The sequence below is a fragment of the Trypanosoma theileri genome (assembly GCF_002087225.1).
Source record: "Trypanosoma theileri isolate Edinburgh chromosome Unknown TM35_Tth_32_V1, whole genome shotgun sequence".
Taxonomy (NCBI): Eukaryota; Euglenozoa; class Kinetoplastea; order Trypanosomatida; family Trypanosomatidae; genus Trypanosoma; species Trypanosoma theileri.
In genome coordinates, this window is record NW_021639874.1 from 1 (window position 1) to 27,519 (window position 27,519).

A 27,519-nucleotide genomic window follows, 5' to 3' on the forward strand; every position below is an offset into this window, starting at 1 on the left:
GTCGGCGTTGACCACCAATACTCCACCAAGAAAACACGTAAGAAGAAAAACGACCCACACCACATTGGGATTATTATTTCATATTATTTTCCTATTCGTTTTCTCGTGTTTGATGTATTTCTACATTATAGATGTTTATATTTGTAGTTCTTGATCTTTTCTCTTTTTCCACTTTGTTAAGGACCCATATTTATTTATTCCCCATCGAAAAAAAAAATATCTTGTTTTTTGTCTTTGCATATTATTAGTTCTAAAAATAGAAGTCCTATCCGCTTTCTTTTATTGCTCTATTTGCGCTTTAAATGAAGATTAAAATAAAATAAAATTGTTTAGAGTTACTATTGGGTATTAAAAAATCAAGTGGGGTTTGCGGTCCGCGAGATCTGTAATGAGCAAACCAAAGAAGGAGTTGGCCCATGTAAACCAGGGTCGAGTGAAGTCAGTAACGTTATCCATGTTGAACGCCTCGTGCATAAAACACATATTGTGGGCTGACCTCTTCAGGGTTTCCAGTACCTCAGTAATCTCACTGTCATCATGCGAAGTGAGAGCCTGCATGATCAGTGCGAGAGGCCAAATCATGTTTTTGCCAGTGTGGGGAGAGCCGATCCCTTTTCCTGCTTTGCCACTGAAGAACCATGGGGTTCTGTCGCTAAGCAGAAACGCTCGTGTTCTTTGGTATAAGGCGTTGTGCGTGTTGTATCCCAAGAACGGGGTTGATAGAGGGCTTGGATAGTTCGCATCATTCATCATTACCGCGTTGCCAAGTCCATCAACCTCGTAAGCGAGTATTTCGTCATTCGACTTCGCCACCTTCAGACCCTCCTCTAGAAGGTGTCGTCCTTGGCAATGCCGGCCACCTCAACGTGGTGTCAAAGTCCAGTACTTCGTATTGCCTTTTCGGGGGAGCCAAGAGCCAGTGACGTTTTTCTTTTTGAAGACCCGTTGGCCCTTAGGCTACGGCATTATAAAGCACCGGGAACAGCCACATCATGCTGGTGAAGAAATATATCCAAGAAGGTCCTGTGGCACTTGTCGACGTGCTATCAGCAGTATCACCCACACCAGGTTGCTTCTGAGTAGTGATGTAGAGTTTTCTTCTAAAATCAGCGACGAGCTCGAATAATGAAACCCTGATAGAAGAGCAAGCTCAAGGCGCCTGTCACCGACCAAACAAGCAACAAAATAAATAGTAGTTCATTGAGGGCAATTTATCATAAAAAAAAAATCCAAAAATAACCAAAAATAATAACAAAAAAGGAGACCTGTGGACGGGTTCTGGGTAAGAAAAGCGAGAGCAGAGAGATCTGGTAGAGTTTACTCGATCAGATTTCTCGTAGACTGGTTTTCTCGTATGGGAACGGGCTACAACAAAAAAATCATATTACAAGAGCTTGAGGATCCTATAAAATGAAGGGATCTTCTTCTTCTTCGGAACCACTCGCAAGTCAGTAATTAAGGTACTCTACGGTGTACGGCTGATAGCCGTACCATTGGAGTAATATCCATAAAGAAACGAAGAACAACAACAACAACAAAAAAAGGCGGTGTAAACTCCCAGCGTTGCATTTTATATCACCATTACGTCTACTGTATTCGGGAAAGGTGTCTGCCATCGTACCGCAGAGTTCCATGAGTTGCTGCAAAGCCACTGACGCCATGATGTTGGATGGCACGAGGAAATCCATGGACGTCATATCGTCAGATGGGCGGAAGGCTGAGCGAATCATACCAGTGTACCCTGTAGCGTTTTTGCGAGGATAGTACTCAAAGACACCATGAGGATATCTGCGGAAGAACATGTATGGATAAATGTTATCCTGCATTTCAGTGGACTTCTGCTGGTCACTCATTGTGTCGAGAATTATCTCCATGGCCTTTATCCATTGTCGAACAACCGGTTGGAGGAACGTAACGTTGCCTGAGTCTGCTGTGACAACCTCATAGTTCAATTTAATGACAGCACAGAGGGAATCCAATTCGTACTTGCCTTCCCACACGGTGGGTGGCATCGGTGGAATCCTGTTATCAACCATGTAGTGGTTGTCGTTAGCAAACTCATTAAATCCGTTGGCGTAGGGGTCAATTAATACAGATTCCAAATGACGTCGTACCAACCCATGAAGCATCTCCATTAGCTTCTCGTCCCGCTTTGCGAAACGCATATATGGGAGCACTTGAAACATGGAGTCCCGCAGCCACATGGCGTTAATATCACCAGTAATGATGAAAGTGTCCTGCTCAGACGCCCGCAAAACCGTCGTATCCAATGTGCTTGGAAAGCAGTTTTCAAACAATGTAGCAAGATCCTTGTCCTTCATACGTTTGGTATAGTTTGCAATTACTTCCTCAACCTTGTACGGGCCGCCATCGGGTCCTGCCGGGCTTGGCGGCGCGAGCGGGCAACCGGTCTATCACCACCACCGTTTCGCACCGAACGGGCATCCGACCCCCGCCAGCCGAAGCCGGTGAGCGCCGCTTCCTTCGCGAAACGCGACGGGGACGCCCCCGACTCGGTTTTGCGCCTGCGGCTCTCCGCCATTTCCGCTCCGGTCGGCGGGCCGCGGGCAATTTTTTTCTTTTTTTTTCGTGCTGGTAGCACGCGGTTTTTGCCGCGGTCCTGGTTTTGCGTCTCGGTCGCTGGTTCGGCGGCGACGCCCCACGTTTCTTTTTTTCATGTTTTTTCCTTCCTTCCGTTGCGTTTTCGAATGGCCATTGTTTGTGAGAGAAGGTCGTTCCATAAAGTAAGAACGATCGCCACCTTTGGTTGAATGATTACGATCTTTATGTCTTTTCTTCTAATTTTCTTTTTTTTTTCTGCTAAACGTTGCTGTTTTTTCAGTGGTGGAAGGCAGTTGGGGGCGGTTAATAGTCCCACATTTCTCTTGTCTACTAGTTGTGGTTTTTTTTTTTTTTTTTTTAATGGTTTGTGATTGCTGGGTGCGCTTGGGGCTGTTGCAATTAAACATTCAAAGGGGAGTATATGCTGCCGGACTGCGCTTATGTACCCTTACAGCTGTAGCAGTAAGCTTTATTTTTGTGATAATTTGCTGAAACATATGGGATATCAAGGGTTTTTTTTTGTTTGATACGCATCATCTTGTGCATTAATCATTTCTCCTTTTAGTGCATGAGACCGAACCGATTCTTTCTTTTTGACTGTTTCCCCATTAGTTTTATGAAAGAGCTATGTGTCCTTTTGCGGTACAAACATGGTGTTCTTCAATTCTTTGGGATACACGTATGGGTTATAACTGAGGTTATATGGTAGTAATGACGTGTGAATTTCTTCTCACTGCTCTTACGCATATTGTTTCTTAAAGTAGGTAAATGAATGCATGTTTGATGGACGTGCTGATACTTGCTGTGTTTCTCTCTGTGTTGTCTTAAATACTTTCTCTGACTTTTTTTTTTTTACCTTTCCCATGTGCTTGGAGTGTTACTTTGACATTTTTTTTTTCTTGCATGAGCAGAATGGTATCTGTCTTCTTTTGGTAATAGCAGAAGTGCCTTTTTTTTGATGTTTGGGCCTGTTTGGTAGAATTGGCCACTATGCATATGTTATTGGACGTGGAGAATATCGGTATGTATAGACGTATGTCGTTTTTTTTTCTTTTTTTTTTTTTTTGACCACTGGGTACTGGTTTTCTCTGGTGTCTATTTTGGTTCTCCTTTTTCTCTTGATTTTACTCTTAAATATATGTCTGGTATGGTGTTTTTTTCTTTTTCTATTTTTGTCATCTGTTATGTTGTGAAATTTGGTTGCTTCTTCTTTTACTCTTTGGTTTTGCCTGGCGACCATACACTCAGAATAGGAGTTTGCGGTGGAAGATTCTAAAGAGAATACGGAGCTGCAAATGGTTTATTATCTTTTGTGTGCCAGGGTGTGCTGCTTTTATGTTTTTTTTTTTTTTCATACTTATTTATTTCTCCCATTCGTTCATTTTGTGTTTGAGTGTGAAAAATGACTGACTGAACGTCTATGATAGGATTTATGCTTTTTTTTTTTTTTTTCTATTGTCGTCCCGTTCAAGTCTTGGTCACTCCGCATGAAGGGGTCTCGAAAGAAGTGAACCCTACAATCTTTCTTTTTCTGAGTCCTACCGGATGAGTCGTCCGGTGACTTAAATAGTAGGATCAATTAATGTAGGAGTGGGTTTCACAGAATCACGCATGTTATAAATGCCTTACTTATAGACTAGTTTCCCCATTGTTTCTTCTGTCTCTTAAAACCTAACCAAGTTGGGATGCACATTCTGTGAGACGTTCTCACTGGATTTATCTTTGGTTATATTTTATTACCTGCGTCTTTCTCTCTCACCTCCATATTTTCATTTCTATTCCGATATTCTCTGTTGTGTTTCTCGTAGTCTTTTTCTTGAAGTTAAACAACAAGAAGGTAAGGGTTTAATTATACCATGGAGTTTCTTCCAAAGTATCTGAATGAGCTTTCAGATACTGCAAGAGGTAAACGTTTATCAGCGTATCGCAAACTCTCTGAGTTTTGCTCTAATGAAACTCTTGGTGAGATGGAAGAATTTGATCTACTTCGCTCTTGTCTACGGGGCTTTGAAGATACTTCTGAACGTTGTCGTGAGTATGCCATTATGATAGTGACGCAATTACTTCCGAGACAAAAGTCATCTGTGCTTGACTGGGTACTACCAGCAATTGTGACCAGAATAGGTCTTTCGCCTGTTGTAGAAGAAAGTGAGGAGTTGCGTTTGTTGTTATTGAAGCTTGCAGTGTTGTGTATGGAGACTTTTCCTCATGAGATAGGTCCACGTAACTATATTGATTTTTTTCAAGTTCTATTGGAAAACTGTTTACGCGATGCCTTTCCAGACCTTAAGAAAGAAGCATGTCGAGCATGTGTACGTCTATGTGAAATTGAACCTGTTCAAGTAAAACATATAACATTACCACTCTCTAAAGTGGTTAAAAGTTGCCTTCTGCATAAACACAGCTTAGTCCGAGTTGAGGCTGTTCGAACTCTAGCAGCGTTGATTCAACGGGGTGCTGCAGAGATTCTTTCAGATGGAAGAGATGAACCTGAAAACAGAACGACAACTAATGTTCTTTTTGTTTTGGCTAATGACCACGTTGAAACTGTTCGTTTGGCTGTTGTTCAGCTTCTTTCAGTAGCTCTTTTAGATATTATTGAGCGTCAAGAACAACACCGTAGGTTACTCCCTCATCTTCTATTACTCATGACAGATCGCTTTGATTCTGTCTCGGTAAAAGCTTGTGAGGTATTAGAAAGTATGGGAAAACTATTTATGATAGATAATGAGGATAATTCTATTGATATTTCAAAAAGGAGAGTGACCATGAAAGACATTGAATGGTATGGTGACGAAGAGTACCCAGATATGAATCTCTCTACAGTTGATACAAAGTTGTATCATGTTTTACAGAGACGTCCCTCTTTGGGTGCACGTTATGTTGTGGCTGAGTCATTACGTTCCTTTATAGAGAGAATTCTTGCTGATGTAACCGCCATTGATTGGGTAATTCCTTTTTCGTCTAATAATAGACGTGTTATTGCTCTACGAATACTATGGATGTGTATTTATCACGCAGAAAAATCTGTGGTACAACTTGTTGAACACATTTTGGGTGTCTTATATAAATCTCTAAGAGAGGATAATCAAGATGTTGTGCAAGAATCTCTTATATGTTTGGAAATACTTGGGAAGTTCCTAACGCCTGATCAATATCTACCCTTTTTAATAGCAAAAGACAAGGTGAAGGAATCTGATGAGGATAGAACAGTATTAATTAACTCTCGATCTAAAACGGTTGTGGTCTCTTCTGTAGCTGGTGGAACGACACCAACTCCAACTATATTCTCTACAGCAGCTGTTTCAGTAAAATGCAGTATTCTAGTATCATTTCGATACCTTATTATGGGTTCTAGGAATATGCTCACTGCTTTACAGGCTACCCAAATTGTAAAGGCATTAACTTGTAATGATCTTTTAGAAAGTGATTCTGAGGCACTTTTGTGTTCTCTTTTAGAAACATTAGATACTATAGTAATTGTTTTAGGTGAACGAGGTTTTGTACCAACTCCTATGAATCCGCTTCCAACTGAAGTATTAGAAGATTTGAGTCAGAGAACACTGGATTCCATTCTGTTTTATGCACTTCTTCGCTTACGATCATCTGACTTCCCATCTTTGCAAACGCATGTTTCCCGTTGTATCAAGGATCTCTCTAATGTTGTTACAGGTGATGAAAATGGAATATATGATCTTCATATTGGGAGAATTTTGTTTAGATATGGAACGGAAATGCCGGTAGGTGCATTTGCTGATCTTGTTTTAAATTCCAAAGATGTAAAAAAGTACGCTGAGCAGTTGTCTGGTCTTTTCCTCGTGAAACTTGCTGATATTGACTTTACAAAACGTGTTACCGAAGAATTAAACTATATGCGTGTATTGGATCAGCTTCTCTGGCAAAAGGTACCTGTATTTTCAGCATCTCAACTAGAGGAGTTACTTAGAGTAATTATTCTTCCTTTGAGTACGTTTCGCCCGGGTGGGTCAGCACATCTGTTTAGAAAAGTTGCTGTTAGCTGTTTATGTGCTATACTTGAAGACCAAAACCGATGCTTACTTTTTAAAAAATTTGAAGATAATGAATTCGCTCTTTCTTCAAATGTTGTAACAGCTTGGTGCAGTGCTTCTGATGCAGATGATGCAGAAATGAGACTTGTATGTATGACAGCTGCAGCGAATATCTCTCGTTTACCTCTTAATATGGGTAGTGCTAATGATATTATACAGTCAATTTTGTTACGATTTGATGATTCCAGTGATCTTTTGCGAGCCAAGGCTGCTTCTGGGTTATTGAAAATTTTAGAAACTAAGGAATCCGCTTCGCCTATTGTTATTGATGGGATTATTGCACTTTTGGAACCTTTGGTTAAAAAAATTCTTATTCACCTTGATGATTCCGAAGAGATGGTTGGATTGAGGCCTATATTGGTTAATGTCGCAAAAAATATTGCGATATTGTCACCCTCTCTTACTGCAGATCTCATTCGTGCATCTCTTACTAAACAACAAGACGCCTCCTATTGTGAAGAGGTACTGCAGTACATAGAATCCCTCTAATGTAGAATGTTGGTTACCTTTTTTGTTGTTGTTGTTATTGTTTGGAGACCGTTTTTTGTTTTCTTTCACTTTTTTTGACGTCCAAAGTATGGAGGGGGTGGGGTGGTGAGTAAAAAAAAAAAAAAAAAAGGTATCTATGTAGAGTGCTTCTGTTGAAAACGTATTTGATGCTCTTCCGTCTTTTTTTTCTCTTTTTTCTTTTTTTTTACTATTCGGTAAGAGTATAAGTTTACACTGAAGATAGGGTAATAGGAAAAATGGAGGTGCCTTGTGAAGATTATGATATAAGTATAATGATTCGAGCTGTGAGCGAAGTCAAGGAGTTGCTGACTTCGAGACAGTTTTCTACATATTCTGAACTTGATAAGGAAATAACAAAAACACTACAGAGTTATGAATCACTTGGTGATGGATTTGAACGTTTTCGTGTGCATTTAACTAAGGATGCGGCAAATAGTCATGATTTAAAGCGCAGTTTAACTGAAATGAATGCGCGGTGTGAAGCGAGGGAAAAAGATTTTAAGCGTAGTCAAAAAGATCAAATTAATGATATGTTACCTTTTGTGGGAAGTACATCTCGTATTTTGGTTCACGGATGTGGAGGTTTGTTAGCTCTTGCTATTGCGTGCGCAGTTCAAGAGCGGAAAGGTGTTCATTTTTACATTTGTGAGGGACGTCCTGTGACTTCAAAGTATCCTAAAGGTACTGGAGCAGCTCTACTAAAAAAGGCAGCTGAAACCCCGGAAGGACAAAAATTAAAAGAAAAATTACTCGAGTCTTGTACAATTATACCAGATGCTGGTGTAGGTGCAGTTATGAGCAAAGTTGATTTCGTAGTGATGGGTGCATATTGTGTTACTGAACACGGTGGACTTGTGCATTCCACTGGATCGCTGCAAATTGCAACTGTTGCATCTGCTATGAATGTTCCTTTTTACGTTCTTTGTGAAACATTTAAATTTGCACGTATTTTCCCACTAAGTACTACAGATCTCAAACAACCAGAAGGTAGTGGTGATGTCCCTCTCGTGGAATTTGTTCCTCCATCTATGATTACACTTGTTTTTTCCGAAAAAGGAATTATGCCACCTTCTGCAGTAACTGATGAAATGTTTAGGTTTCATACTGCCAGGTTCGCACCAGGGAAACGTAAGTAATTCTTTCTTTAAGAGGTGTGTAATATACATAAATTTCTTTTTTCCCGTACATATGTAGTGTACTGTATGGTGTTGAATATGTGTTTTTTTTTGTTGTTGTTGTTTTAAGTCTATCTATTCCTCATATTTCTTATTCTATGATGACTGACTTTCTCTTTTACCCTTTTATCTTTAAATAATAATAATAATAATAATTATTATTATTATAATTATAATTATAATTAGGAGCCTAGAAGAAGGCCATAATGCCCTGTAACTGTCGTCATGGTACAGGCTCTCATGATCATTTGCAAGATGGATTTCTTCATGGTGGTGTTTTCGGTGTCGGTTCTCCCTTAAATGAGCAGATAGATTTACCTTTTATCCAGTTATGGAATGCGAAACAAGGCAATTCTGAAGCTGCACGTATACTTGATCCGAATAATGTAAATAATGAAGAACCTGTTTGTAGTGATGCTGACCCAGAACTTCTTCTTTTCATACCATTAAAGCAGGTTTGTCGCATTAAAGGTATTTCCATACTTGGAACTAATGATGATTTTGCCCCATCTCAAGTAAAAGTATTTTGTAACCCTGGTATTATTCAAGGTTTTGACTCGGTACGAAATTTGGAACCTCAAGAGGAAATTCTATTGGCTCAAGTGTCAGTTGGAGACCGAATAGTCTACCGCCTAAACCCAGCAAAATTTTCATCATCATCTAATTTGGCGCTACTTTTTAAAGATAATTTTGGTGAAAATGAAACACACTTACTCCGAATTGATATCTTTGGTGAGTCAACTGGAAGACCCGTTCATCAAGAACTTGCTACCAACATTGTTTATGAAGCAATGGCGAACCCAGCAGACCATGATGTATCTGAAGAGCATGGAAAAACTTTTGTAGTGCAGTAGTGACGTTCGTTATTATTATTATTATTATTATTATTATTATTATTATTATTATTCTTTCTTTTGCCAGGGATAGAACATTCACTCTTCATTTGAGTCCCATGTGCCAAGTCTCCCTCCTTTAATATTTCTTTTTTTATTTTTATGTTTTTCTTCCTACCCATCCTTTCTTTCCCTTTCCCCCTTTCTTTCTTTCTCTCTCTCTCTCTCTCTCTCTCTACGTATATCTCCTTTCTTTTTCTTACAAAGAACACCGCAAAGAAACCAAATCTCAGTAAACCTCTCACTCATACAAAGAAATAATAAAAAAAAAAAAGAACAAAAAAGAAGGAGAAACCAATGCTTAACCGACCAGCAGGTACCTTGCTTCACGAACCTTCGTACCCGAAGGAAATTACGCATGAATTGACACCAAATGGACCTTTACAAAGTGGCAAACAAATTTTCGAACCTGATGCTGCTGTTCTTGACCCTCAGTTAAGTGAAGCCGTTTCGCTTGGAACGACCATCATGGCAGTTTCATTTAAAGACGGGGTTGTACTTGCAGCAGATTCTCGAACTTCTACAGGGACATATGTGGTGAATCGTGCAAGCAACAAATTGACCAAGTTGACACAAAAGATATATTGTTGTCGAAGTGGATCTGCTGCTGATACTCAAGCCTTGGCTGAGCAAACGGCGAATTATCTAGAGAGTTATGAAACAGATACGTCAAAGCCAGTAAATGTGGTAACTGCTGCTAACATCTTTAAAAAGTTATGCTACATGAATAAATGGAATATATCTGCAGGTATTATTGTGGCAGGATATGATTCTTTAAATGGTGGTTCTGTTTATAGCATCCCTTCTGGTGGCTCGTGTGTAAAGCTGGATTATGCCTTGGGAGGAAGTGGATCTATCTTTTTATACTCATTTTTTGACAAAAACTACAAGCCCGGTATGACGAAAGATGAATGTGTTAAGTTTTGTCAACAAGCCGTTGCACATGCATACAGTCGTGATGGTTCCAGTGGTGGACTGATCAGGACAATTGCTCTTCACAAAGGTGAACCGGAAGATATGACAATCCCATGGAATAAAACACCTTATTGTATGGAAAAAGATCCCAAGTACCACAATTTGGCAGTACAAAATCCTCCATTCAGCAGTTCTGCAAAAATAAGTGAGAACCAAACCCGTTCTGAACGTATATAGCATGGTCGTCTTTTGTTTGTTTGTTTTTTTTTTTTTTTCTCTATCTCTCTCACTCGCTTTTTTTTTTTTCTTCGTTTCTTTTTCGGTACCATTAGGTATAGAACGCAGTTTGCCCAATAGCATTCGAGAGCAATTTTTTATTTCATTATTGATGCAGAACTACGAAGAAAGTGCATTAATGAATGTATATAAACTTGCAATTATTTTGTATTTGGTTATATGTGTATCTCTATATATCTTTTTACACCATTTCATTTCATTTCATCTTTTTTTTTTTTCTTTATTCTTTTTTGTTTCCCTAGAAAGATCCCACAACAACAACGAAAAATAAAAAGAATGCGAGCAAAAGTGTTTGGAAAAAGTCTGGCTGCTATGTATGCACGGCCTCCTGTGACGTGCTACACAGATGCTTGTGAGGCTCCAGTAGCAATGTGGAATGGTGCCATTCCTCTTAAAGAAGTTCGTACAATGCAAAAGGGTGTACCTGTACGCTCTGTTGTGAAGAGTTATTCTCATCCACAAGAAATAATGCCAACACGACTCACGTTTAATGACATTAATTCTATGTATTGTATTGGAAATGATGATCTCATACGATTTTTCCCAGAAGGATTAGGTGGGAAAGTTATGCAGATGATGCCTCCAGGGCATCCTAGAGGTTTTTTGTATCGTAAGGAAGCTCATTTACTTAATTTATTTATTGAAAAAGTGGAACATTGGCAAACGAAACGCTCTGTTTTAAGTTCACTTACAAATAATAGACCAGGATTTATTGTGGATGGACAAACTGGATGTGGAAAAAGTGCACTTATGTGTCAAGTAGTCCATTACGCACGATCTAGAAATTTACTCACATTATATGTGCCAGATGCGAAGACATGGACTCACGGGGAATGGTGTTGGCCTAGTACGATATTACCCGGTTTTTTTGATGCCCCAGATGCCGCAAGGTCTTTTCTTCAGTACTTTGCACTTGCCAATCGAAACCTTCTCACATCTTGGCGATTGAAGTGTACACCTAAAGATCTTCCAGTGGAACAGGGAGAACGACAACCACAAAATTTATATGAACTTTGTGAATGGGGTCATCGTGCTGTTGCTCCAGCTTCTATTGATCGTCAAAGTGTTTGCATCAAGTTCCTTATGGACGAAATTAGTGCGGAAAAAAATCTTCCTATTATTATAGTTGTTGATGGATGGAATTTGTTTTCACATGAGACTCATTTTCGTTATCCACATCCTGATTTTCTTCGAACGCTTGCATCTTTAAACGATGGTTCAACTGATGTCGATCTTTATCCTCAAGAACTTCCTCGTATCCCCGCCTCTCGTCTAAGTTTCGTCCGTGGTCTTAATAAGATGGTTCTTTCCAAAGATGAGCCGAATAAATTCTTTATTACATGTACTACTAGGGATTTTAAACCCTTTGATGGTATTAGTGGATTTCCAGATGTTGAAACGGATAAATATGCAAACAGTCTAGATGAATATGCACCGTATGATGCGGAAAAAGATTCCTTTTTTCATCCAATTAAACTTGGTAATTTTGATGAATACGAACTCCGATCCTTTGTACGTTTTATTGTGAATTCTGGAGAGTTGGCAGGTCTTGGTTGGGGACCACTCTGGCATGCATCAAGTGATTTTGAACGTAAATTATACAAGATAGGATTTCTTTCAGACCGTAATCCTCAGGGAGTAATTGATCACTATCATCAAGAGTTGGTATGGCGTTGTGAGTACAAACGAACACGCCAGAAGCAGTTTCTACTGCGTCGTAATGTAGGACAAGCTGGACGCTTGAGATCGAAGAGTAGCACTAGATAAAAGGATTTCCATCTATCGCTCCTGCAGGTGGAACGTGAAGTGCAGGAGGAACAAAGTGTCTCGTTTTTTTTTTTCTTTATTTGTCCATTTGGGTTTTTTTGTTCTTTTTTTTTTCTAAATAGAGGTTGTACCTCATGTGTGATCAAGAAGGAGTATTTATTGATGTATTCGTAATATTTTCCCCTCTCTCTTTCTTTCTTTCTTTTTCTCTTTGTTCCTTTTTTTTTCTTTTCTTTTTTTGATACTACAAACCATAAAGTTAAATATAAACATGCCTCGTAGAAGACAGAAACAACGTTATGATCTTCATCGCAGTTTTGATAGTCTAAAGAATTACTACAGATTCCCACCATTCCCGAGGCATGCCCGTCAAGTCGTTTACTCTTTTCGTCTTGCCCCTTATTCCCGCAGGAATTCACTTTCGGATTTTCGCATGATTGGAGCACCGCGGGAACAGCCGGTTTTGGATGTTATGCAAACATACAATACCACAGCTCCAACTCGACAGGTGTGTGATCGTTTTTTTGAGGTGGCGACATTGCTCTCCGTCTATTACGATACTCTTGACCTTCTACACCAGATACCAAAATAAAATAAGAATAATGAGGATGTGGAGGATGTTCATTTGTTAGCTGCTCTTCTTACTTAACATAATGTTGAGTAATGACAAAGTAAAGAAAAGTAGAAAGACGGGTATTTTTTTTTTTTTTTTTCAATACCTTCTTTTCTTTCTTGTTGTTCTTAAACGAGAGGTATATATATATATATATATATATGGTGAATTATTCGCTCATTACAAAAGATAAAACCAAAAAAAAAAAAAAAAAAAAACGATTTCTTCTTCTTTTTTTTCTTGATTTTTTTTTTTTTTTTTGGTTTTATCTTTTAATCTTTTATTTATATCTGGCCAAATAAAGTAGAAGAAACCCAGTAGCACTCATGTCAGTGAATGGTGAAAAAATTGTTGAAGATGCTCTAAAGACCATTGTGTGTGGGACCAATGTAGAAGTGAATGAGCTTCTGAAAACACTACAGAAAGCAGAAACTTTCTTGGAACGTGATCGTTTTTTAAAGGAAGTTTCAGGTGATACTTTAATAATAGGACCTTGTCGAGGTCATGCAGCTGACTTGGCTCATTACCTTCAAAAGGATGTTCTTTACAAGGCATCTAGAGGTGAATTAAATATTGTTTTTCTTGGAAATTATGTGGATGGAGGTCATCAGTCTTTGGAGGTATTGTATTTAGTTGCTCTTATGGTACAACATTTTCCCTCTGTTGTTCCTTTAATTGGTAGTCATGAAATGTATTATCCATTTCCTTCAGGTGACTTTGGATCATTGCAAGGTGAACTTCGTTTACGTTCTATTCAAATGGGAGTTCCTTTAGATACTCTGGAAGAAGCTTTAAAAGATTTCTTTACAAAACTTCCTGTGGTATGTATTGTAAATAAACGTTTCTTCTGTTCCTCTAGTGGACTTGCATCAGAGTACCGATTCATTTCTACTATTGCACAAGAGTCCTCACAAATGAAACTCAGTGGTTTTATTCAAAATAAACCAATGGATGAAGATGAAGATAGACTTGCATCTGGATGCGCATTTGTGGGAGCACAATCAGAGATTGGAAGTTATTTTAGGTACTCATTTGATGCTATGTGTAATTTCTTGTCGCGTAATAATCTCTATACCCATATTGGAGGTCTTGAATATCACACAGGTCGTTATGAAGTTGAAACCTTCTCAAGACTCAATCGTCATAGGGAATCCACTTATTTCCCCGGGTATGTGCTGGGTAGATTCCAGTATAGATTTCATGTACCAACACATATATTACTTTTTTCTGCTCCCCATTTTGCTGGAGTAAATCAAAATTATGGCTGTACATTAGCTATAAAAGGAGAAACATTGGAATTACGACAGTTTGATGTGTATATGGAACGCCCAATTATTATGCCCGGAAATGAGAATCATGCCTTTTCTTGGTCACAGGAGATTCTAGAGAGATCACTGACATCTATTATACATGATATAATGTTTGCTGATATTCCAAAACCTCCAGAAAATGAAGATAATAACGATCCAGCGTGTACACAGGAAGCACAAAATATGAAATCAAGGTATCTGAGAATGTGCCAACTTCTGAAAAGTCATTCATTGCCTTTACCGAATTAATGTATACATTGTAGATTGAAGGTGTAATAAAGATTATCTACATGTTTTGCAGATGATGTGTTTATTCTCTTTTTCTCTTTTTTTTTATTGTTTTGTGTTTCACTCTACTTATTTATTTCCACACCTTAACCCTCTATCTATCTATCTATCTATCTCTCTCTCTCTCTCTCTATATATATATATATATATATCTTCAGATCCTTGTTAAGTTTCTTTGGTGCGGAAGGTATTCGTTGAATGCCACGTGGACATTCAGCCAAGTGTACGTCGTTGTATATATTCTTCTACGCAGAAACATTTTTTCTTTTTTTCTTTTTTCCAATGAAACGTTAAGATAGAGTGGTGGTGTTGCCGTACTTTGCAATGTTATGTGAAATCTAAAAAAAAAAAAAAAACTATTCTATTCGCTTTGTTTAACGAGCCTTCCATTTTCTATCTATCTATATCTATCTATCTATCTATATCTATCTCTCTTTCTTTATTTCTCCCTTTGCAGTGTATATGTCTGAGGAGTTCTCTCTTCTCGACCACTTGGCGGTGTCGGTCCCGGAGCCCGCCCTCACCGCGGCGGAGAGGCCCCAACAATATCGAGTGCTCGCACCCACACGGCGGGCGGCGGAGGGGCCGCAGCGGCGTCAACTCCCAAAGGCGCCATTCGCCGATTTCACCGGTGAAGTACTGACCGTCAAGGGGAAGAATGAGGCAGCAGATACAGAGTACATTATATATAATTCAAGGATCCCGTCCATTCAGGCTGTAAATATGCAATTAATAGAGGAAAAACGAAAAAGGCATGTAGAAGGAAATATCTGTGATAAATCTCCTAATATTGCGTTTTTTAAATCACGTGAACGCGAGTATGCATTACGACGTCGACGTTTATTAGAAAATCTTCAAAGGATTAATATGGAACAGGCTCAACGTAAAATGGAGGAAAGACAACGCGAACGAGAGAAACGTCTGGGACGCCCAATCATGAAGTTAAAAGTTAACTCAGAAGAACCCAATAGAGAAGTAGTAACTACAATTACAAGAAATAATAAAAGTGAATCTGAAGCTATACAATCTAACGTTTTGGTGGAAACAGATGGTAAAAAGGATCTAGATACGGAATCTGAATTTAAAGGCCGAAATGAACTTGTTTGTTCGGCTTTTCCATGGGATAATGAGTCTCAGAGGGAGAATAACAGACGAGCAGAGTCTTTAGCTATAATGGAAACCAACCGTAAGCTTGCTGAGGATGCCAAAAAAGAGCAAGAAATGAAAAAAATGAAAGAAATATCTATGGAGTTGGCAGCATTAGAAGAAAATAGAGCAAAAATAGAAGAAGAAAATGCACGTTTACAAGAGAAAAAACGAGCACTACAGCGTATTCAGAGGAGTTGTAGCTTTAATACACATAAAGAAAATGCCACTACTAGAGTAAAGGACTCGGATACTTTCTGGGATTGGTTTCCACGTCCTAAAACCGCAGATGAGAATAGAACACGAGAAAAAGAACGAAAAATAATGGAGACAAATAGAAAGATGGCAGACGAAGCCAAGAGAAGGCGAATAGAAGAGGAAGAACTTAGAATACAAAGTGAACGGAATGAGTTACGAGAAGCTGAAGAGTTATATCAAAAACAAAAAGAGCGTAAAATTATAGAGAAACGTAAAAAGCAAGAACAATTTTCCAAAGATGTTCTTAATTCCATATTGGAACGTGAAGTTAGAAGGCATGCACTAATGGATGAGACACGGCGTGAAGATGTCTTTTTTCGTGATATCGGTTCTAAATATACAAAGGGACGACAAGAGAAGGAACAACATTATTACGATTGCTTGAAAAAGGATATGGAGTCTGCACGTGAGGCACGACTTGAGGCAAGAGAACGAGAGTTAGAATATGAAAAACGTCTTCTTCAAGAATCTGAGAAGAAAGCACAACTTGATAGAGAAAAAAAGCAGAAAAGGGCTAAACAAAGACGAGAATTCTACATGAGAGCATTAGAAGAACAAATTAATGCAAAAGAGACAAAAAATTTACTCCGTCACATACCTCCACCACACTCTGGACCAGAGAGAAAAGTACTGTACCGATGTCCAGTAACAGGGGAATTGCTACCTCCAGAGCAGTTTGGTATTCCTTTATCACAACTTCAAAGTTTCCGCCGACGTTTCCAGTGAAGTTTTAGTTAGGATCTATTCAGGATACCTGTTGGTTTTGCTGTTTTTTTTTTTTTTTTGAACTGTTTACTATGATGTACATAGTGTATCTAATGATATTTCCATTCACTCTTTTGTGTGGTTTAAATTAAATTTAAACATACTTAATGATTGTTTGCATCATTCCTTTATCTTGTCATTGTTCCATTGGGTTTTTCTGGTTTTTGTTTTTTTTTTTGTTTTTCTTTTTTAACTCTCGATGATTATGTGGGGATGAAGGAAATTCTTCCACTTGTTTTTTTCTTTTTATGAAAGTAACAGATGAGGAGATTGATGAGCTGGAGAGGAACTGCATCTCACTTTATTACCGTTCATCTTGCGTTAGCGGGAATACTGGCAAAGGTATGACTGCCACTATGGCCTCTATCACATTTCGGTCACTTTGCTGGACTGTTCAAGCCCTGGTCATTGTTCTCTCTACACTCTTATGGGTTCACACCTGATGAACACCTAAACATAGATACAGATTATGACCCATTCTACAGATTTTTATTTTTATTTTATTTTTTATTTTTTATTTTTTTGGATTTTCTGTTGTTCAATTTTTTTCTTTTCTTTTTTCTTTTTTTTTGGTGCTTTGATGTCTTAATGATCAGAATTTAAATGCGGTTCTTGGGGCGATATAACAGAGGGTTTTTTTTTTTGTTTTTGTAAGGGTGTCTCTGAGAGAGAGAGAGAGAGAAAAGATGGAGTTATTTTTTTTTTTTTAGTTTCATGTATTTGAATGTGTTGTTATTCTTTTTGATTATCACTATTTTTTTTTTTATTTTTTATTTTATTTTCCTTCTTTTTTTTTATTTGACGCTAGCAAGTTTGGAGAAGTAGTGATCCTCTTATTCTAGCATGCAGACTGTTCTTCCCTACACGTTAAACCCGCAACGTATGACGGGGTGTGAAAAGATGAAGATTCTCAATCCCCATACGGCTGCTGTGACTGGACCAATGGTTATGGTGCGGGATCCTAATCTCGTTAATGGTGGATTACTGCACAACTGGGATGCTAACGCCGCTTCTACACTCACAATGTCTTCAAAAACAGTCCACACATGGGATCTCTCATGGACAGAAAAAGAGGAATACTGGGAAAAAAACGTTGGTCGTTGTACAGGACCTGAAGAAGTGGAAGATCTTCTTCCTGCCAAGTGGATTGGATACAATGTGAACAGTGATGTGGATGAGACACTGGCGTTGGTGTGTAAACTTTGTACAGCTCTCGTTGATAAATTTGTATCCTTATCACATGGTGACAACGCCAATGTCTCAACAGCAAAGTGGCGTCAACGGCAAACGCTTTACGATCGTCTTGGGGCTGTTATGGAACTTTTAGAAGCTTCTATTGGAGAAGCCATTCCTATTCTGCGTCTGCGTGATCCCGAGTTTGTGCGTGAATGCTGGGGTCAACTACAAGATGAGGAAAGAATGGAGATTATGTCTGCATTAAGCAATGCTGAGAAGAAGGACCATTCTCGTTGATTGGAACCTATCGTTCCACACCTCCCTCTGCTCCAAAGAAAAAAGAAAAGTAAAGAAAAGAAAAACATGTAGATCTAGATTGATAGATAGATTATTACAGAGATGCATTCACCTCTCTTTGTTTTGTTTTCTTTTGTTTCCTTCTCTCTCTCTATATATATATATATCAGTGTCTCTTCTTTGAATCCTAGAAAAATGGGGATTCATTGATGATATTGGGTGAGAGTAGAACTGATCCGTTATTATTTATTTATTTTTTATTTTTTTGCTGTGTCTATCTCTTGTCCTTTTTTTTCTTCTTTTTTTTTTCTATCCATTACTCTGGCATCATTTCACTAGTTTTGACTTTTTTTTTTAGTAGAAGGGGTAAAGTAATGAGACGGTGCATCACTGCGCGGCTTACTTTTCAGCGTCTTCTCTGTGGTGATAAGTTAGTGATAAGAGATGATAAATCTATACATGAAGTGGCATCCACTTTTCGAAAACAGTTTCCCATCGCCCCCATTCCTGTGCCTATTGCGGCAGCTTTAGGAAGAAGTTACGTGTTAACAGGTGAAACGCAGCGAGTGGTGACGCTACTCTCTACTCATCCATCCGCACGTGATCTTGCAGAAGAACTTATTCAGTTGCTTTCTCAAGATACCGCTGTGGATGCGGATACACTTCTGCGATTAATGGCTGCGGTACGTCCTGTTTCATCCGTCATTTCTTCTCAATTCCTTGCCTCTCTTGCAGGAAGATTAGTTAAAGATGGAAAGTCGAAAGAAATTAAATTATTGCTTATGCGAGAGATACGAGAGGTGCCTCATCTTGCAGGGGTACTCCTTCGTCCGCTTTGTGAAGTAAGTGATCCGATAAACTCTGAAGACAAACAAAACGTTGCAGATGCATTAAATATTGCTTTATTGCGCTCATTCGTTAGCCCAAAAGATTATGGTTATGTACTTACTTTACTTTCACGGGGAGGAGAACATCGAAAAGTACTTGCACTTTGGTCATGGATGAAACATACATCAGCTCGATGGGATCAAAAAGCAGTTTCTGCCGTGATTATCTCAGCATCACTATCACGAAAAATGAATGTGGCCATTAGTGCTATTCAAAGTTTAGCTGAATCTAATGAAGATCCCACCATAGAATCTCAGAAATATTTTATACGATATTTGGCATCCCGATTTCCACCCTTATCACGTTATGCAGATCAACTTGTTACACATTGGCACACCAACGTTCAACTCTGGAAGACTGAAGCTCGAGTAGTAGGAGTAGAGTTACTTTTTGCTCATTACCATAGTAAAGATTATGACCGTCTACGAGAGTTGCTTCTAACTGCTGAAAGTGTGGCAGATACAAATGAGGCGATAGAGGAAATCCTTAAGGTAAAAGGAATGCCATATATTTTACGACATTTCGCTTCCGATATTGTTGAAGAACCATGGCTTCAAAAATTCTTTGCTTGTGGAATAAGAATAAAAGATCTTGGAAAATACCCACAACTTTTGGCAACTCTAGCAAGTTTTGCTCGTCACGTAAAGGAAGAAGAAGAATTTATTAATTCTATACGAGGTATCGAAATGAATAGTGAAGATTTTGAAGAAATGGCAAAATTTGTGGCAGATGATATTTGCTTTAGAAACGCAGGAGAAACACTGCGGTTCATCAGTAATATCGCGGAAGCCCTTTCACAGCAGGTTCCCACAGGTGTGAGTAGTTGGCTCCAACTTTTGGGGGAAAGTCGAGGATCGTAGCTCTCTGCATAAGCGAGAGAGACAAAGAAAAAGAAAGAAAGAAGGAAGGAAGGAAAGAGTATTATTATTATTTTTTTCTTAGTTTTTTCTCAGGGAAAAAGGGATATTCTTCTGCGAGGTGGGAAAAAGATACAATGTGAAAAAAAAAAAAACGTGCATATTACACTACCCTTATCTCTTTCTTTTCTTTTCTTTTCTCTTCTCCTTTACGATAGCTATTAGAAGAAGAGGAAGAGGATGTACAGTTCCCCTCTTGCGGTGGACCAGCGTCGTTGTCCTTCCTTCTACACGGAGCCGGAAACTCATCGTGCCCGTTCACTCGCGGCTGTTCTGCAGTCGACGCCGGCCTCTCTTTATGATGTCGCCTTCGACACCACACCGCCGCGGGCCCGCACGCCGCGTGAAGTTTACGCCGACATGCGCCGCTGCGATGCGGCCGCGCGGGAGCGGCGGGAGGCGGCCGTTGAGGCGCAACGCCGGCGGGAGTTGTCGCAGTGCCGCCCCGCCCCGCACGTCAGCGCCGTCGCCCGCCAACTCCAACGCGACGGGCCGATCGTCGACCGGCTGCTGCGGCTGCACGACGAGCGGCGGCGGCTCGAGGAGCACCGGCGGCTCCACAGAGACCGCGAGGCCCAACAGCAACAACAGCGCGACGGGTGGTTCCGGCCGGCCATCACGGAGCGCGGCAGACACGCCGAGGGCCGCGCCTTGAGTTTGGCGCAGCGGCCGCTCGAGTTGTGCCGCGAGGAGGAACGCGAACGCGAACGCGAACGACTCGCCGCCGCCGCCGCACGACACCGTCGCGAACACGAAACACGAACGGAGAGGAGGGGCAGTACACGAGCGATGAGTGCACGCAGGAATGAGTTGGCGCGGCGGGCAAGAGAGCGGGATGGCGGGGAGGACATCGCACGCATAGATGCTATTCTCATACGTGATCGCATCGCACAGCTTGAACGCTGGGAACAGCATCAACAAGGCATTCAAACACCGCACAACAACAACAACAACAACAACACCGCCTTCTCCCCACGCATCACAGCATACGCTGCAACTCTGGATCGTGATGAAAACATCACGAAACGTCTTATGACAGATGCAAGACGCCGCAATGAACGTTTACACGAAGAGTCAAATGCAACACCACTCAACTCAACCACTAGTGGACGGGGACAGGCATACACACCAACCATTGACAGTGTCTCCGCTATGATTGCCGCTGGTTTACCATCCTCCTCTAATGAACGACTTATGTCAGGTCTTAGGTGGCGGAACAATATCAACAACAACAACAACAATAATGTCAACAATAGTAGTACTAGTAATAATAATAATACTAATACTAATAGTAATAGTAGGAATCATAGTGGTGGTATTTTCATGGATGAGGACCTTGGAGTTAAGGAATATGTGCCATCCATTCACACACCACGTAATGGTGGGCCGAACATATCCTCACCGAGGCGGAAGAGCGACATTTATGAGAGAATGTGTCTCTGGCAAAAACGGCGTGATGATAAGGTGCGAGAGCTGCGACACATACTGCAAGAGGAGTCTAAAGAGCAGGAAGGAGTAAAGAACGAGGTAAACTCACTGAGATCACCAGATATTCAACAAACAAAATTCTTCCCCGTCGGTCCATCCACACCGCGGTCACAAACTATCGAAAGAGAAGGTGCAAAGACAGCTCTTGTGCTTTCCTTACTAAGAAATCAGATGAACATATCGTAAAGACAGTTACTCACTTCCTCCATAGTATAAAAAATAGATAAATGTCTCTAACTGTATTTTCTTCATTGTTTTTTTATTTTATTTTATATATATTTATTTATTTTTTATTTTTTCATGCGTTATTTCCTTTTCCTCCTTCCCTTAAAATGTTCTTAAAGGAGTGGAAAGGGCAAACAAATTAAAAATGAAGCTATCTACTTTTTATTTTTGTTTTTTTTTATTCTTGTACAAGTTTTTTTTTTTTTTTTAGTAGGGTGGAAGTATGACTCCTACGTTAACATATATGTATATAGTTCTCAAGGTTATATTTTAACGACTGCGTGAAACTCATGTTGTGTATTTTATTCATTTTTTTTTTTTTTTTCTGTGAACCTCTATCTCTTTTTCTTGTAACTGATATTTATTCAACTGTGTTGACCGTAGCAAATTAGAGAAAAAAGTTTTTTAAAAAAGGGAAAGCAAAGGCAACTAGAACAAGAAGATCATCGCAAGAGGAAAGAAAAGAAAGAAAAAAAAGAAGAAGACAGACGTTGTGTAATAATTATAATGGCCGAAGGAAGACAAGGTGAGTACTTGGCAGATGAACAGACGCCGCCACCGGCCCTTCAAATGCTGCAGAAACTGCAACTCTTTCGCACAACACTGGTTAACTTTATTGAGTGGAAAAACATTGAGGAAGTAGTTAGAGGATGTTTTGTGCGAGTTCTTCTTGAAATGCGTAGTGAAGATGTAAGACGCGATAACAGTGATCACTACTACATTGCATGTGTAAAAGGAGCTAGACGTGGACCTAAATATTCTGGTTTCTCTGCAGATATGGCCAGTACAGAATGGCATATAGTAATTGAGTTACCACCATGTTTCCGGGCAACACAGAATGGTAATGTCGTGCAGTTAAATTCCATATCTAATTCCCCTTTTAAACAATCGGAATATCAACAATGGATTGAAATGACTCGAGAGGCAGGGCATCCTTTTATAAGTTTACCGCAATTACAGTTTCGATTAGGCATGTTAGAAGAACACAAACAACAAGCGCTCGCACCAGAGCCAAGGCGTAGACGTCATGGGGAAGATCCACAAACAGCAGAAAGACGTGAACAGGCACTTAATGCACTTCGGGAAAAAATTAAAGCTGAGGTACTCAATACACATGTTCAAATGCCAACCATTGCGGAACTACAACAACGACCACTCGAACAATTACAAGAAATTGAACGTGAAATGCTTGAATTGATTAGCCGAGTACGAATGACTATTAATGAACGTTCAAAGTGTATGATTTGTCACCGACGTCTTTGTACGGTCATTTGTTATCCATGCAAACACCAGGTATTATGTAAAGACTGCGCTGAACACATCCACGGCCAATGTCCTGTGCAGAATTGCAATATTCCGGTTCAGGCACATTTTGAGGCGTATACGTCGTAATTAGAGAAATGAGGACATCAAAAAAAATAAAAATAAAAAAGAAAAAGAAGAAAAGAGAGAAGAGAAGACCATTTTCTTCTTTTTCTTTTTTTTATTTTTGTCTTTTTTTTCGTTATTTTTCCTTTTTTTTTTTCCTCCATTTCATAATGGCGCAAGTTGATTGTAGACTTCTTCGTGTCTCTTACTTCTGGAAAAGGAACCAAATGTGGACCCCCTAGTCGGAGAGTAGTACACAATTCGTTTTTTTTTTTTTTTTCCAGTTCTGTTGTTAATGTTTTTCTTTTTCTTTTTTTTTTCTATCTATTTTTCTCTTTTTTCTTTGTTCTTTATTCATTCTTCCTGCTTCCGTTTTTCCTTTTTTTTTTTGTTTATTCCTTATTCCTTACAGTTTCTACTCGAATAGTTCATAGTGGAAGAGTAGGTGGGTGGATGGGGTGTATTGCTTTCTTTCGTTGTTGTTGATATTGTTATTGTTGTTATTGTTGTTGTTTATTATCTCTTGCTCTGTTTTGTGAATAACTGTACAGCATACCCTATTATCCTACTACTCCCTCTCACATCAATCGAAGGGAAAAGAAAAGAAAAAAAAAAAAGGATGTAAATGTCAAGGCAGAAAAGAAAAAAGAAAAAGAGAAGGAACGTAAATGATAAAAGAAAGATAAAGAAAAAAAAAGTGAAGATCTTATGCGTGTGTGTGTATGTGTGTGTTTTTTTTTTTTTTTGCTGAGTGAGGGGAATGTGAGCTCTTGTAATCCTTTTTTTTTTTTTTTATGTTATTACTACTCTTATTATTATTATTACTATTTATTTTTTTTCTTTAAATTATTCTCTCTCCTTCTTCTTCTTCTCTCTCTCTCTCATCATATATATATACGTATATATATAGAGTTGTTGTAGATGACATCATGCAGTGCGGAGGGTGACTCGTGGCTGCAGCGAGTATTGGCGGAAAGTCCCCAGCGGGTGCCCGGCCGCCGCCATAGTGCCCCAACGTCCATCTACACAACTCCATCTGCACAACGCCCACCGCTGCGAACACGCACACCGTCTGTAAAGAACAGCAGTCGACAAGGAACGCCCATGCAGCGCCGTGAGGGGAAAACAACAACACCGCGTAGTTGGGCAGAAAGGCGATCTGGAGGACTCTTGGGAAAAGAAAATGATCCTTTTACAGCAAAACTACGCCTTCGAGAAGAGGCATTTGAAAAAACTATACAAGAGTGGGTCGCATGGAGAGAACAGGAGATGGAATCCTTACGAAAATTAGAGACAGACCTGAAACGTCAGGCAGAACGAATGTTGCGGAAAGAAATTTCTTTAATCGCACGAGAAGAGAAACTAAAGAGACGTGAGGCATCTTTAACGCTGCGAGAGGCCGCTCTGCAGGAGAAGGCACTCCAGCAAGAACACAGAGAACGCAATCATCAAACAGTAGAAAAGATGGAATCAAGAGGAAGACTGCAGTATATGGAGAATGAAATTCAACAATTAAGAAATATCGTTACCTCTATACAACAGAACCGTGTAGCCGTAGAGTCATCATCATCACCACCACAACAACAACAAGAATATAGTGTTAAAAGAAATTTACACAGAAGTCGTACTACATCTACTAATGCCTCATCTAAATCGGGAAATATTGTGTCAAAAGACAAGCAACAGTCACGCTATCGTAATGCGTGTACTTCTATGCTATATCGTAGTGGGAAGTGAGTGGCGTTAAGAGAGATATTCTTTCTTCATAACGCCTTGGTTTTTGTATATCTATATATATCTATATATATATATATATATATATATCTGTATATCTTTCTATTTGTTTCGAGTACTTTTATTTTTCTGTTTTCTTTCTTTTCGTTGTATCGTTTGCTCTTCCTTTTATCCTTTTTTTTCTCTTACTCTCTCTCTCTCTCCCATACACATGCATATCTACATACAGAGACTGACAAACCGTTCTCTTTGCTGGAGTATCTTTACATTTACCATGTTTAACCTTCTTTCTTTATTCTCTTCTTCCTCCTCTATTATTATTTTTTTTTTTTACATATTTCTCCTGCCTTAAAGAAGAGAGAGAGAGAGAGGGTGCAGTAATATGGACCATCTATTTCATCTCGTCCCGCCAAGTGAATGGCCTGACAAGAAAGATATTCGCGTTTGCCAACAGCCCGGCTGCGGCCGCAGTTTCTCCATGTTCACAAAAGCCGCCAACTGCAATGCCTGCGGAAAGGTGATGTGCCCAAACTGTTTAGAGCGACAATTGACTTTGCCCGGGCGGCCCGGTTCCGCACCAGTGCCGCTCTGCCACGCATGTGCAGTGATGATTGCGAAGGCACAGGCAGAGGCGGAGAAGGCATATCAACAACGCCGTGATCTGATGAAGACATTGGATGAACAAGAGGAGGAGATGGAGCGGCTGATCGTACTCTCCTCATCACTGCGGTCTGAGAATGAACGATTACTACATCTCACAGATAATCTGAAGGCCGAGAATGAGCAACTGCAGATGAAAATTAAAATTATGGAAACCGTAAAGGTCACATCCCCGCAAGGGGGTACATTGTTATCATCATCCGCATTATCATCTCCATTGGCCTCAGGAGCTTCTGTACCATCTTCTGTAGTTTCTCCAAGTATGAAAAACGATGATGCTGTTCATGCGGATACTCCTGTAAATGAGAATAATGAATATAGTGGGGATAATTTAAAAAAGAAAGAAACTCTTTTAGAGAAACAGCTACAAAAAAGAGAAAATATTCTTAATATGCGAGAAGCAGCACTTCAGGAGGCAATGAAAAAAGTCTCAGGAGATGCTGCACGTCTTGCAACTCAGCGATTTCAATTACAAGAACAAGAAAAGAAGTTGAAATCTCATCTTCTACATCAGTTTGACACCGTTATAGAGGAGGAAATTCAACGATTACAGGATGTACACTTGGATGAACTATCAACATTTGGTGAACAGTTCACCGCATGGTTGGAGAGTGCCACACTTGCGGTAAAGGAAGTAGAGAAAAATATTTTCGCAACTGTAAACGAGAGAAATCTCTCATCTGAACTAAATTTAGAGGCGGAGTTGGAGGCTCTCAGGCGTGAACATGCGGTACAAATGACAGAAAAAGAAAATGAACATAAAGAGCAGTTGGAAAAGCTTGAAAGTTCATTGGCAAAGACACGTTTAACATTTCAGGAGGAGGTAAAAAAGAAAGAAAAACGGTTTTCTGAGGATTATTCAGTGATGCAAAATGTCGTAGATCTCACTAAGCGACAATTGGAAGAGGAAAAAGAACATAGTAAAGAAATACAACAGGCTTTAGATAATCTTAAGATAACATTGGAGGAAGAACGAAAACAACAAGAAATTATTTGTAAGGAATTACGTGAAAGACTTGAGGCGATGGAATCGGCAAGTAATGACGTCATAATGGATGATAACAGTGGTGGTGCTGGTGAAGTTAATAATGATAATAATAATAATAATAATAATAATAATAATAATAATAATAATAATAATAATAATAATGATAATGATGTCAATATAATGACTAGTAGTGGAGATAACGAGAATGAGAAGAACAGTAACAGTGTAGTGAAGACTGAAATATCATCACTTGATTCTCAGCATATTGTACAGGCAGTGTATGCTGCCCTTTCTCAATGGAACTGTGTATCCCATACGATATTAAGTGAACACAGCATTTCCATTGAGTACATACGTCAATTGGCTATGTGTACTTTCTGCCAGAGTGCAAAGACTTCAATAAGTGGGAAAAATAACGAATTACAATCTTCGGAATACCCCGATAGTGTTAAGAAACTTCGCCGAGAACTCAGTAGTGTTCAACGTACGGCGAAAGACTTTGAGGAACGGGCGAATGAACATGCATTGGAAGTGGTTAGTCTTAAACGTGAAATGACAGCAATGAGAGAGCAAAAGAATCAATTAGAGGAGAAACTGTCACGGACGGAAAAGGCACTCTTACTTGCGAGTGGAATAGAAAAAAGACTTTCTAAACAACTTCAACAACTTAAACAAGAACAAGAACAAGAACAACAGCGAAAAGTACATGAGAAAGATAATAATAGTGCTGTCGGTGTTTCTGCTCTTGCGTTCGCTACAAAAATATTCGCACGGAATAGTTCATATGTAGATGGATATACACGTCTCCTTGGTGATAGTCTTCTTCAGCACTTTGACGTTGGATTGCAGGCCCTACGGCAGGAATGGGAGAAACGCCATGCGCTGACACAACGTAATACTGTGGCTATTGAGCAAACCACTGCAAGTATTAAAGCCTTTCAGGATGATTTAAATAGACGTGAGGAGGAGTTGCGTGCACGCGAGAGGGAAGTACGTGTTCGTCGTACACGTCTGCTGAAAGTGTCTAATGCACTTCAGACGGTAGCAGGGCGTCTGCGGGCAGCGTCTCTTACGGAGGAAGTGGATGCCGCTTGTAAACTTGACTCGGGGTGAGAATGATAGTAAATGGTTTCTTTTTTTTTATTTTATTTTATTTTTATTGACAGTTGTATGCTCTTTGGTTTTTAGTTCCCTTATTTTTTTTTTTTT

At 39.5% G+C, this 27,519-nt stretch overlaps 16 protein-coding genes across 16 annotated transcripts; 14 read left to right on the top strand and 2 right to left on the bottom strand.

The window, feature by feature from the left end:
- Nucleotides 1–348: 348 nt before the first annotated feature.
- TM35_000321000 (glycosyl hydrolase) lies at nt 349–753 on the bottom strand (the record flags this gene model as incomplete). Its single annotated transcript, XM_029028727.1, has 1 exon — nt 349–753. The coding sequence occupies one exon, from the start codon at nt 751–753 to the stop codon at nt 349–351; it is 405 nt and encodes a 134-aa protein (XP_028879851.1).
- Nucleotides 754–1,448: 695 nt separating this feature from the next.
- On the bottom strand, nt 1,449–2,321 carry TM35_000321010 (DUF1237 domain protein; the record flags this gene model as incomplete). Its single annotated transcript, XM_029028728.1, has 1 exon — nt 1,449–2,321. The coding sequence occupies one exon, from the start codon at nt 2,319–2,321 to the stop codon at nt 1,449–1,451; it is 873 nt and encodes a 290-aa protein (XP_028879852.1).
- A 2,097-nt stretch (nt 2,322–4,418) lies between these two features.
- On the top strand, nt 4,419–7,121 carry TM35_000321020 (HEAT repeat containing 2; the record flags this gene model as incomplete). Its single annotated transcript, XM_029028729.1, has 1 exon — nt 4,419–7,121. One exon carries the CDS (start codon nt 4,419–4,421, stop codon nt 7,119–7,121), a length of 2,703 nt encoding a protein of 900 aa, XP_028879853.1.
- Nucleotides 7,122–7,378: 257 nt separating this feature from the next.
- Nucleotides 7,379–8,278, top strand: TM35_000321030 (putative translation initiation factor EIF-2b alpha subunit; the record flags this gene model as incomplete). The annotated part of the gene is made up of 1 exon (XM_029028730.1): nt 7,379–8,278. The coding sequence occupies one exon, from the start codon at nt 7,379–7,381 to the stop codon at nt 8,276–8,278; it is 900 nt and encodes a 299-aa protein (XP_028879854.1).
- Nucleotides 8,279–8,523: 245 nt separating this feature from the next.
- TM35_000321040 (putative PITH domain-containing protein 1-like) lies at nt 8,524–9,171 on the top strand (the record flags this gene model as incomplete). The annotated part of the gene is made up of 1 exon (XM_029028731.1): nt 8,524–9,171. One exon carries the CDS (start codon nt 8,524–8,526, stop codon nt 9,169–9,171), a length of 648 nt encoding a protein of 215 aa, XP_028879855.1.
- A 336-nt stretch (nt 9,172–9,507) lies between these two features.
- On the top strand, nt 9,508–10,362 carry TM35_000321050 (proteasome beta-1 subunit; the record flags this gene model as incomplete). The annotated part of the gene is made up of 1 exon (XM_029028732.1): nt 9,508–10,362. The coding sequence occupies one exon, from the start codon at nt 9,508–9,510 to the stop codon at nt 10,360–10,362; it is 855 nt and encodes a 284-aa protein (XP_028879856.1).
- Nucleotides 10,363–10,698: 336 nt separating this feature from the next.
- Nucleotides 10,699–12,189, top strand: TM35_000321060 (mitochondrial 28S ribosomal protein S29-like protein; the record flags this gene model as incomplete). The annotated part of the gene is made up of 1 exon (XM_029028733.1): nt 10,699–12,189. One exon carries the CDS (start codon nt 10,699–10,701, stop codon nt 12,187–12,189), a length of 1,491 nt encoding a protein of 496 aa, XP_028879857.1.
- Nucleotides 12,190–12,460: 271 nt separating this feature from the next.
- On the top strand, nt 12,461–12,781 carry TM35_000321070 (uncharacterized protein; the record flags this gene model as incomplete). Its single annotated transcript, XM_029028734.1, has 1 exon — nt 12,461–12,781. One exon carries the CDS (start codon nt 12,461–12,463, stop codon nt 12,779–12,781), a length of 321 nt encoding a protein of 106 aa, XP_028879858.1.
- A 347-nt stretch (nt 12,782–13,128) lies between these two features.
- Nucleotides 13,129–14,361, top strand: TM35_000321080 (kinetoplastid-specific phospho-protein phosphatase; the record flags this gene model as incomplete). Its single annotated transcript, XM_029028735.1, has 1 exon — nt 13,129–14,361. The coding sequence occupies one exon, from the start codon at nt 13,129–13,131 to the stop codon at nt 14,359–14,361; it is 1,233 nt and encodes a 410-aa protein (XP_028879859.1).
- Nucleotides 14,362–14,862: 501 nt separating this feature from the next.
- Nucleotides 14,863–16,530, top strand: TM35_000321090 (uncharacterized protein; the record flags this gene model as incomplete). The annotated part of the gene is made up of 1 exon (XM_029028736.1): nt 14,863–16,530. One exon carries the CDS (start codon nt 14,863–14,865, stop codon nt 16,528–16,530), a length of 1,668 nt encoding a protein of 555 aa, XP_028879860.1.
- Nucleotides 16,531–17,412: 882 nt separating this feature from the next.
- Nucleotides 17,413–18,042, top strand: TM35_000321100 (uncharacterized protein; the record flags this gene model as incomplete). The annotated part of the gene is made up of 1 exon (XM_029028737.1): nt 17,413–18,042. One exon carries the CDS (start codon nt 17,413–17,415, stop codon nt 18,040–18,042), a length of 630 nt encoding a protein of 209 aa, XP_028879861.1.
- A 374-nt stretch (nt 18,043–18,416) lies between these two features.
- Nucleotides 18,417–19,790, top strand: TM35_000321110 (uncharacterized protein; the record flags this gene model as incomplete). Its single annotated transcript, XM_029028738.1, has 1 exon — nt 18,417–19,790. The coding sequence occupies one exon, from the start codon at nt 18,417–18,419 to the stop codon at nt 19,788–19,790; it is 1,374 nt and encodes a 457-aa protein (XP_028879862.1).
- A 237-nt stretch (nt 19,791–20,027) lies between these two features.
- TM35_000321120 (uncharacterized protein) lies at nt 20,028–21,521 on the top strand (the record flags this gene model as incomplete). Its single annotated transcript, XM_029028739.1, has 1 exon — nt 20,028–21,521. The coding sequence occupies one exon, from the start codon at nt 20,028–20,030 to the stop codon at nt 21,519–21,521; it is 1,494 nt and encodes a 497-aa protein (XP_028879863.1).
- Nucleotides 21,522–22,067: 546 nt separating this feature from the next.
- TM35_000321130 (uncharacterized protein) lies at nt 22,068–22,952 on the top strand (the record flags this gene model as incomplete). The annotated part of the gene is made up of 1 exon (XM_029028740.1): nt 22,068–22,952. The coding sequence occupies one exon, from the start codon at nt 22,068–22,070 to the stop codon at nt 22,950–22,952; it is 885 nt and encodes a 294-aa protein (XP_028879864.1).
- An 897-nt stretch (nt 22,953–23,849) lies between these two features.
- TM35_000321140 (uncharacterized protein) lies at nt 23,850–24,665 on the top strand (the record flags this gene model as incomplete). The annotated part of the gene is made up of 1 exon (XM_029028741.1): nt 23,850–24,665. The coding sequence occupies one exon, from the start codon at nt 23,850–23,852 to the stop codon at nt 24,663–24,665; it is 816 nt and encodes a 271-aa protein (XP_028879865.1).
- A 379-nt stretch (nt 24,666–25,044) lies between these two features.
- On the top strand, nt 25,045–27,423 carry TM35_000321150 (uncharacterized protein; the record flags this gene model as incomplete). Its single annotated transcript, XM_029028742.1, has 1 exon — nt 25,045–27,423. The coding sequence occupies one exon, from the start codon at nt 25,045–25,047 to the stop codon at nt 27,421–27,423; it is 2,379 nt and encodes a 792-aa protein (XP_028879866.1).
- Nucleotides 27,424–27,519: the final 96 nt, after the last annotated feature.